A 9,511-nucleotide genomic window follows, 5' to 3' on the forward strand; every position below is an offset into this window, starting at 1 on the left:
TCGATGACCAAATTATTGCATGAATTATAAATTAAAGCTTCAACTCTAGTAGAAAAACGTGGCACCTGGGCCACCTGTAACCACTTAAACACAGCCAAGTTCATATATATTCACATATTCTAAATGACTTCAAATGAAAACAATTCTGTTTTAAACATTATGATGTACAATGTAACGTGGTGTAGTAGGAACAAATTTATACATCACATTTATTTCTCTGACTGTAGCCTATCGATCATGTCACCATAGTGTAATCTTACTTTAGTGAGATTTAAATGCAGTGATGTTTTCGCAATAAACATCAAGGCTGGTTCAGATACTTAACTCAATGCAAGATTTAAAATGCAGTTTTACCATCTGTTCACCTTCCTACTGCGTAGATCAGTGCACATTGGCATTTGATTGAATAAATTAACATTTTAATAAAAGTTTGTCCTATTTTGTAATTTGTAGTATCCCTGTTATAAAAACATCAAAAGTGGCAGTAAATCAAAATAAAATAAACATAAGGGTTTGAAGTGTGTTTGCTAATCTTTTTTTATTTACAAAATATAATAACAAGGACAATAAATCAATATAACAGGAGCAGTAATATATAAATTGCTAAAATAAAAAAGTCACGTAAGCAAGGCAGTGTTTGTCTCCCTTTTGTATCTTCTGAATATTGTGTAAACTAAAACATTAAAGCTGTCCTAAATGATTAAAAGCAACAGGAAACAAATACACATGAAATGGAGGGTATGCAATGCGATAAAGACATGTGAAGCTTTCCTTCCTGAATAACAGAGGTCCTGTTAGTGGCACCTTAAGTCAATGAGATACTACACTGGATATTGTTCCAGTTTCTCTGGTGGTGAAGGATTCTGGGTAATACAACAAAGCAAGAGGTTTCCGTAATGTCTGAAAAACCTGAGAAACTTAATGCAGTGACTCTGCCGCAGTAGAGTATTTGACTTGTAAATGTCACAACACAGACAAACCAGGATTGTTGGCAAGATATGTGTGGAGCTTATAATGAAAAACCATTCATAAACCCTCTTAAACACTTAGTACATAAATACTGACGGACCAGACCGAGAGGGAAACGATCAGACCCCCTGAGGAACTTGACTTCTTTATTGCACAAAGAGGACCTACAATGGGAAAGCTACAGTCCCACAAAGAATATTGTGAAAACAACCGGACGAAGCGTAGAAGGTCATTGTTGATAGTATCTTCATAAAGGGAAGGATCACCCAAAAATAAAAATTCTGTCATCATTTATTCACCCTCATGTGGTTTGAAACCTGTCTATATCTCTTTCTTCTGTGGACACAAAAGAATAGATAGAAAAAGATATTTTGAGAAAGTGTTTTTTCTGTCCATTCAATCTCATTGGTTACCAGCGTACTTCAAAATATCTTGTTTTGTGTTCTGCAGAAGAAAGAAATTCATACAGGTTTGTAATGACATGAGAGAGAGCAAATGATGAAAGAATTTCAATTTTTGGGTGAACTATCCTTTTGTTGTTCTTTGACAAAAACAAGCAACTTTAAAATGACAAAAAATAAAAGGTTTTAGCCTGAGTTAGCCACATTTTTCAGCTTATAAGAACTACATGCAATGAAAGAAACAATTTATAAGAGATAATGAAAATGAGCTTCAGTGACATGTTCACTGAAAACATCTTGTATTTGTATGAATGCTGCCATTTCCCCCCCCCAAAAACAGGAATTAGGTAGTTTATTTGAAATACACTCTCATTGCATGTAGTAGTCTGAGAGATGACCAACCCCCTACAAACACTATAATCTGCCAAAAGATGTAGACAGCACTGTGTAATGCTCCAAATTGAATTCGATGATAATCGAAGATATATGGACATGGATCTCAGTTGTCCATTTCTGGCACCTTCAGGAAACCTAGTCCATAACACACACCAATAAAGTGTGCTTCAATTTAATGTAGGTTATGGTTTGTACCATCTTTGAGTTCTTTAAAACATTCTTTATCTCCGGTGCACTACTTCTCCATTGTTTTTGTAAAGTTATTTGCTTATATGTGGAATGTGTTTTATTGGTGAAAGGATGAGTCACTGTGTTAGTGAACAATGGAGTTGGATAGGTTTGGAGCAGATGGTGGAGGGTGGGCATAGGAAGCTACTGATTATCCCAAAGTCTGGGACGGCAATGGAAGGGCTAACCAAAAGGTGAAACAGGTACGGTAAAAGTCAATCTGAGATCTAGAGACATACTCCTAGCAAGCAGGTACAAAATCTTCAGAAAAAAATCCCAGTTGCAGCTGGTAAAGACCTGCTCCTGGGAGCCCTGAGATTGGCTGGGAAGACCCTTCGGTGTGGCTACTGGGTACTGGGGGGAGATAAAGTTGGGTGGACTGGGAGGCCGTGCCTGGACGATCTTTGACAGATGTCTGGAAAAATTGCAGGGGAGGCAAAAATTGGCTAAAGAGCCGCTCCCCCTGTGGGCTACAGCCAGAATCTGGACATAGTTCTGTCCCCCCAAAGTGTCGCTCAGAACCTGCAAGTAAAAACAAGTAAGAGATGCATCAAAAAATGCAGTCAACTATTCCGGTTAAAACGATAACATCAAAATCAAGATTCTTTGGAAGCATGAATCGCAAACTTTCCCATTGAAATTCTGTTTATTTAAGCATTTCCAAGGCTGTCTTTCTATCGTTCTGTTTTACCTGTGTGTCTGTCAGTGAGCAACAAGCTCAGGGCTTTAAGAGGAAGCGCGGCGTGCGTTTCCGCCGAGGGCGACCCTGAAACTGTGCCCGGCAATTCAGGCTCTCTTCTGGATGACGTGACCAAATGAAAAAGGCACGGAACATAAAAAACACAATGGGCAAAAAGCTGGCAGATGGAAAGCAACAGTGATACAAACAATAACTCAATGACCATCTGGACGAAAACAAAACATGAATTTAGGACACGTACAAATGAACAGAAATGAAGAAGCTCAACAAACAAAAAGGTGGTTCTATCTAGCATATGACAAAAACAAGTAAAGCACCTTGCTTATCCAGCTCCATGACATCAGGTGGTGATGGAGGTTGGAGTTGAACGGAAGATTGACTTGGCAAACCTTGAGTGGCACCTTCCACTTCAATATCTCCATCAGGCTCAGCATCCTCTCTAAGACACACATATAACACATTTAGGTCAATCCGAGACTGAAATGAATCAGTGGCACCCTGGCTCCCAAAAATAAATGCAGAAGCCAGCCATATAAGTTTTGTGATTTCAGAATTGGCTCTGTCTAGTTTCACAAACCATATGCGTGACGGGGTCTGTGAATAAACACTGAACTAGTCATTCAATTCTTGGCTTGGCAATGTTCTGAAAACATACTGTGGTCGGAGAAAATAAAAATACTATCTTTTCCACTTCCTCAATGTACATTTACATGTTGGTTACATGAATAGGTGGGATATAGAGTATAATACGTGTTTTGTTTGTAGAAAAACACTGTCCTTGTATGAGGTGTTAAAGCACAGATCTGGTTTCACATACACTTCCCTTTGAATGCCGTCTTGTTCTATATAAACAGTAATGCACTGTCATGAGGTACCTCATTTGTTTATTCTATCAGGTTGCCGTTTTTACACTCTAAAAACAGTTGTTAAAAACATTCACAAATGGGTCGTCCTTAACTGAGCACATCTTTGTGTTGTCCCTTTCATTTACTTTTCACAAAATCAACACATAATGTGTTAAATTGCATAACACAAACAGCGTGTTAATATTAACACATCCTTTTAAGAGTGTAGAGACTTGATGGCAATATGAAATGCACATGATACTATAATCAATGGCGTCCCACAAGGCTTAATTTTTGGATCACTATCATTTCCGTTGTTTCATGATTTTTTTTTCAATTACTAGACAACCTAATACTTATTATCATTCACTTTAATTTCAACTGTTAAAGTGAATCTTAAATAATGACAACAAGCACAAAAACTCTGAAATAGACAGCCTACTTCTGAAAAGGCAATTCCGGACTTTGGTGTATAAGACCACATCTAGGTCAAGCATTTTGTTTTGTTTTCTATTATGAATATCTCTGAATTTATTAATGCCAACACCTCTGAAATTTCCATTAAGATCTTTAGCAACTTCAAATGCAAATGTTCATTAAAATAAAAAAATATTTTATACCCTCTGCATTTCTTTATAACTACTACTTTATTTTTTATTGACCCCACAGTAAAAAAAGTTTACTCACATGTTCCCAGATGGCATATTGCACTTTTTCCGACCCAGCTTGGTGGCCTGCTGTGTGAAATACTCATGTCGTTCTGATTTCTTCCACATGTAGTAGTACTCTACACATTCACCTACTGAGCGCGTGCGGACCTGTGAAAGGTCACATAAGAGACACCAAGAGTCACATGTCTATGCCAAATGTATCAAGATCACATTCTAATAAAAATGCTGTACACTCCAGTCTTAAAAATGCCCATAAAAGAACCATTTTTGGCTGAATGGTTCCATAAAGGACCATTAACATCCGAAGAATCTTTCTATTACACAGGTTCTTTGCAGTGGAAAAGGGTTCTTTAGATTATAAAGAAAGAAATGGCTCTTAACCTTTGAGTAAATGGTTCTTTGAGAACCAAAAACAGTTCTTCTATGGCATCGCTGTGAAGAACCTTTGTAGCACCTTTTTTAAAGAGTGTATGAGAAAACCTGTTCCTGATTCAGAATGGTCACTCACCTTGTTGGCTTGTATGAGGTGAAAGTTCTTCCCATGGGCACGGTAGCCGTACTCAAAGTTACGACACTCATCCTCACTCCAGCCACAGAGTTCTTCTAAAACGTTTTTGACAATTAAATTATTAAGTACATATTTTTGTACAAGCTTCCAAATAAGAAATGAAAGCGTTTGAAAATTCCTTACCACTAAAAACCTTGACATTAAATCGAAATCTTCTAAGTGACTCTTCTGCATTGAAGTTGCATTTCACCAGTTCATAAAGAGCCTTTAAAAGAGAGGAAATTAATAAATACATTTAACAAATGACAGAAATGCCATTACATAATTTACAAAACATTTTATTACAAAGAGCACCCTTGTGCGCTTCAGCGTAAGCAAGGAAATGTATTATTTAGTTAATATGATCAATGTCACCATTTTGCTCTTTTGATTAAGGGCATATACAGTGTTGAATATTAAATATATTTCTTACATCATGATGTTTCTTTGTTGAAAAATGACCTTTTTCCAAGTTCTTTATACGTTTTGAACCCCAATGTATAAATATTTACAAAAAATTCTGGGTTTATAAAGTCTGGGTTAAAAACATCTTGACATGTTTAGTTAATTTATTCTCAGAACAGCGTTCTACATACTATGGAGTAGTACCACAGGGGTCTATCCTTTGACCATTAAAGTTTCAGTAGTTGCTAACACATTTTACACAAATTCTCATACATTTGGCACAAAATCTTCAGTTGAGCAATTTTCAACTTGAGTAAACAGGCGAGTGTAAAACACAGTCCTAAAATGTGTGTGCTTCAACCTAACCTGCTCATTATCTTTGACTATGTCCCCTGTGGTCAGTGTGTTTGTAGCTCCATTGTCACTCCCTCTTCTCTGGACTTCAAGCAAGAACTCCTCCACAGTTGGATTGGACAGCACATCTGGGGTCCACAACAACTGGTCCTCGTACTCATAGCCTGATAATAGTAAACAGGGTTGAGTCTCAAGGGGATAACAGGTCAGTTATGCAAAACAGACCATAGAATGTTATTTGAGAGAGTACTATCCATAAGATTACCCACAACTAAATGAACATCAGCATATAGTATTTTGTTGCTTTTTCATTATATAATTTTAATTACAACAAAACTGTAATTCTGTCACATTTATGTGCCTTTACATATGTGCCGTTACTAGTCATAAACAGGACTAATGTAAGTTTCAAATTATCGTTTTTAATGCAATAGAAACGTACGTTATATATTTATTGTCAATATATGATTTTTCTGTGCCCAATCTTTCTATCTTAGTAAATATAATTCACAAACTCGTATCTTTATTAAATTTTGTGCTGCACATTGAAATAATGGTGTTGGAAACATTGACCTACCTCTTTCATTATAATTATTTGAGGAACAGAGAGAAGGAATAACAGCTTGATACTGGGAGCCCACCATAATGTCCTGTTAGCCAAAACATAACACAAAAGCATTGTTATTATTGGGAAATCATTTTTTATATAATACTCAAATTGTCTTCTCACGGCTCACATTTGTAAATTTTTCAACATAAATGAAGTTTACAGACGTGTGACAAACATAAAATGTAGTAAATTGTTTTTTTATGTTTCAGTGTACAAGCATTTTGTACCTTGCGGCCATCGCTGGAGTTGCTTTCCGAGTCGTCTTCTGAGGAGCTGACTGAAGTGTCTTTGTCATCACCTGAGAAAGGATGAACAACGCATTTTTAATAAGAAAATGCAAGAAATCCCAAAATACATGGTTGATTGGCATTCTGTGATTTTGAACAAACAAAACAAAACAAAAACTAACAAAAATCATCAAATATCTTTTAATTATATTTATTTTGAGTTAACAGACAGTAATCGTGCGTGATGTCATACCTCTCAGGTGGTGATGTAAGAGGTCAGAATTATGGGATGTGACAGAGAGCGTGAGGTCATCAGACATGGGATGTTTTTTATCCACATCCTTCCCTCTTGAGAGTAGATCCTTACCTATCTGAACCTACAAAAAAACGTATCAGTCATGAATCAGTCTGAATATGTTTATGAAGAATTTTTTTTTTAAATCTTGTAGTATTTTAATAAATAGGGCGACAGTCACCTTGTCCAGTGCTATTTCAGGAAAACTGGCCGCCGGCTCATAGGGGTCCTTTTGTTGTTTCAGGACAGGATCAGACAGGTTGTACCCATAAAGTGCCAGCAGTTGTTCAAGAGGCATCTCCCCACCCTGTGAACAGGTGATCAAATCAACCCACACAAACACATCATTTCACACTGATCCTAATATTAACCAAGTGAAAATGTCAAATTTCCGCCATCATTCATGCACCCTTAACTTGTTTCATCTACAATAATCAAACAGTTTTGATGATAGTCTTACACACAATAAATGGGGTATTAAGCTTCAAACAAAAATGGTGATGCGTGACTTCAAATTTTGTGGAAAGTTGTTTGGCAAAATTGTAAAACTACATGAAGAGAGGTAAGGAACGTCTGCACTCACTGTGTGGGAATGGGTTTCCATCTTTGCCGGCTGCCTCCGCTGGACCACCAGGCTCCTGTCCTGTTCCTCTAGGAACGTGGATGCCCAGGGAACAGCCTCCAGCGGCCCCACATAGGCCTGGTGGAAGATGTCTACACGACTGTGCCGTTGGTCTTTGGAGCCCATTCGCACAGCTACGGTACAATAAAACAATGCACTGTTGTTGGATATGTTGGAATGAAATCTAACAGCAATTGCTTTTTAAAGGCCTATATCTAATGCATTCGAACCCATATTAACTACAGGTTCTGCCAGATTACCAACATTACTTCAGTTTTTGTTTATAGTGTAAAATCGAAATAAACTACTAGAAAGTACTATGTAAAAGTACATTCTACTTATACTACAAGCCTCTCTTGGAAAAATTGTATGCAATTTAAACAATTCTCATCATAAAAACTTGCTTTCAAAATGTTAGTCATTTGTCAATTGTTTTGTTAAACTTTTTTGATGACATTGGTGGCTAATACTACGTTACTGTGACTTACAGTAAAAACAACAACTCTCTAACTAGCATTTAGGTTGATACAATGATTACCACGGTAAACGTTTATAAGAGATAGTATAATGAGATTTTCGTAAGGGATAATCCACGGCTAGCCGTGCATTAAAGGATTTTAATGCATGACGTGGAGGCGAAGAACCACCCAACGCGAAGCGAAGTGCATTAAAATCCTTTAATGCACGGCTAGCCGTGGATTATCCCGCTTATACCATGGTTATTTGCCAAGTTAAAGCTTTTATTGATGTTTACAGTGTCATTTAGATCAAACAGGTCAAAATGACGGTTATTTTGTCAATTAATTTGAATTGTAATCAAACTGACTGGAGCTACCCGTGCGTTAAAGGTTTTTAAAGCACACCTTCCAGCCAATCAGAAAACAGTATTCAAACAGACCATGGTATAATAGACAATAAACTATAAAGTAGTATAACTAAAATAGTAAAAACAACTCCAAAAAGTGACAATATACGTGGAAACTGTGTTAAACTTTGTATGGAAGATCCTGATATTTACCTACAAATTTGCAAGTTGCCGTGGTTTAATGGTAAAACAACATCTCTAGCAACTAGTATTTTAAGGTTAACTACTGATAACATATTCTATTTCACTTACACAACAAGCCTCCTTTGGAAAAGTAACTTTATGACACTATTTAAGCATAATGTGTCTTGTTCACCACATAAAAAATGTCTTGACCTTGTCTAAAAGTCAGTGAAGTGTATTTTGACAACACAAACAAGAAAGACGTTTCTTTGTAACTTCGTCACAACTGTTTTAACGCGTGTGCAGAGCTTTAGTGAAGTTTGCGATTGAATAAAGCGGCAGTAATTCTGCACCGGGCGCTTTCCTGTGAGTCGGTGCTGAACGAATGTACAGTGAGCCTGAGCCGATGCGAGAAGGAAACAGTTTTAGGGAAGTCCAAGAGGCTGTGACAGTATCTCAGGGCATGTGTCCCGAGTCACTTCTGAAACTTTCGAGGCGTCGGCACGCACCTGGGACGCACTTCAGCACCACGGTTCACGTCGGTGCGCTATTGTTTCGCGTGGCGCACGATCTGGCGAATTAAACGCTCGTTTGGTGACAGAGAGAGCGAGGCGAAACCCTGAGGAGTGCACCGACCTTAACTTCCTATTTATTACCGACCGCGGAACTCTGTCGGTTCTAGGCTCGGTCGATCAGACGGCCGGGGTCCTAAACTGTCCGGTCGTACGCGACTCGCGGTTGAAGCGCGTGCCGGAGCGCTCGGATCTTTTAATCGCTATGTTGTTCTACCCCCGAGCCCAGCAGCCTACTTACCTCCGCCATTCCGATTCTGCGCAAGCGGCGGAATGCCCGGATGTTGTGTAGGACGATGCAAACTCCTATTGAACCTACATTCTAACTAACTTCAATAATAGTTACAATTCATATAATATAGTCCGTGCTTGTTACTTTAGTTGCACTTAAAGAAAAGTTTATTTTAACTGGAGTTTGTTGTTTGAGGATGAACTATATAAAGTATTTTTTCTGCCCTCATATACATGTTTCAAGGTATCTAAACCAAAGTGCATAGCATATTATTTATTACTTATTTATTTGTAGTTGTTTATTATTTTGTCTGTATATTGTTGAACATAGGCTATGCATATGTATCATTGGATATTTAAATGCACTTTAATTTTTGTTATGTGGATAGTAAAGTATCCAGATGTTGCTATTAGGCAACTTTATAAATATTTTATGTTATATAGTAGAGG

General features: G+C 37.5%; 1 protein-coding gene across 3 annotated transcripts; it reads right to left on the reverse strand.

Annotated features, from left to right (window-relative positions):
• Positions 1 to 525: 525 nt before the first annotated feature.
• On the reverse strand, positions 526 to 9,087 carry mier2 (mesoderm induction early response 1, family member 2). 3 transcript variants are annotated; one of them, XM_057325714.1, is made up of 13 exons: positions 9,072 to 9,087; positions 7,232 to 7,404; positions 6,830 to 6,955; positions 6,607 to 6,730; positions 6,354 to 6,424; positions 6,094 to 6,166; positions 5,529 to 5,680; positions 4,902 to 4,983; positions 4,719 to 4,813; positions 4,227 to 4,357; positions 3,012 to 3,133; positions 2,686 to 2,792; positions 2,406 to 2,516 (listed from the first exon to the last, which is right to left on the reverse strand). In XM_057325714.1, exons 2-12 carry the CDS (start codon positions 7,394 to 7,396, stop codon positions 2,713 to 2,715), a joined length of 1,221 nt encoding a protein of 406 aa, XP_057181697.1. In that variant the 5' UTR covers positions 7,397 to 7,404; positions 9,072 to 9,087; the 3' UTR covers positions 2,406 to 2,516; positions 2,686 to 2,712. The 3 variants fall into 3 exon arrangements, with proteins under 3 accessions (XP_057181696.1, XP_057181695.1, XP_057181697.1); XM_057325713.1 differs by lacking the exon at positions 2,686 to 2,792 and having other exon boundaries at positions 526 to 2,516; positions 4,719 to 4,810; XM_057325712.1 differs by lacking the exon at positions 2,686 to 2,792 and having other exon boundaries at positions 526 to 2,516.
• Between the last annotated feature and the right edge of the window lie 424 nt (positions 9,088 to 9,511).

Source organism: Triplophysa rosa, linkage group LG25 (assembly GCF_024868665.1).
Source record: "Triplophysa rosa linkage group LG25, Trosa_1v2, whole genome shotgun sequence".
Classification (NCBI taxonomy): domain Eukaryota; kingdom Metazoa; phylum Chordata; class Actinopteri; order Cypriniformes; family Nemacheilidae; genus Triplophysa; species Triplophysa rosa.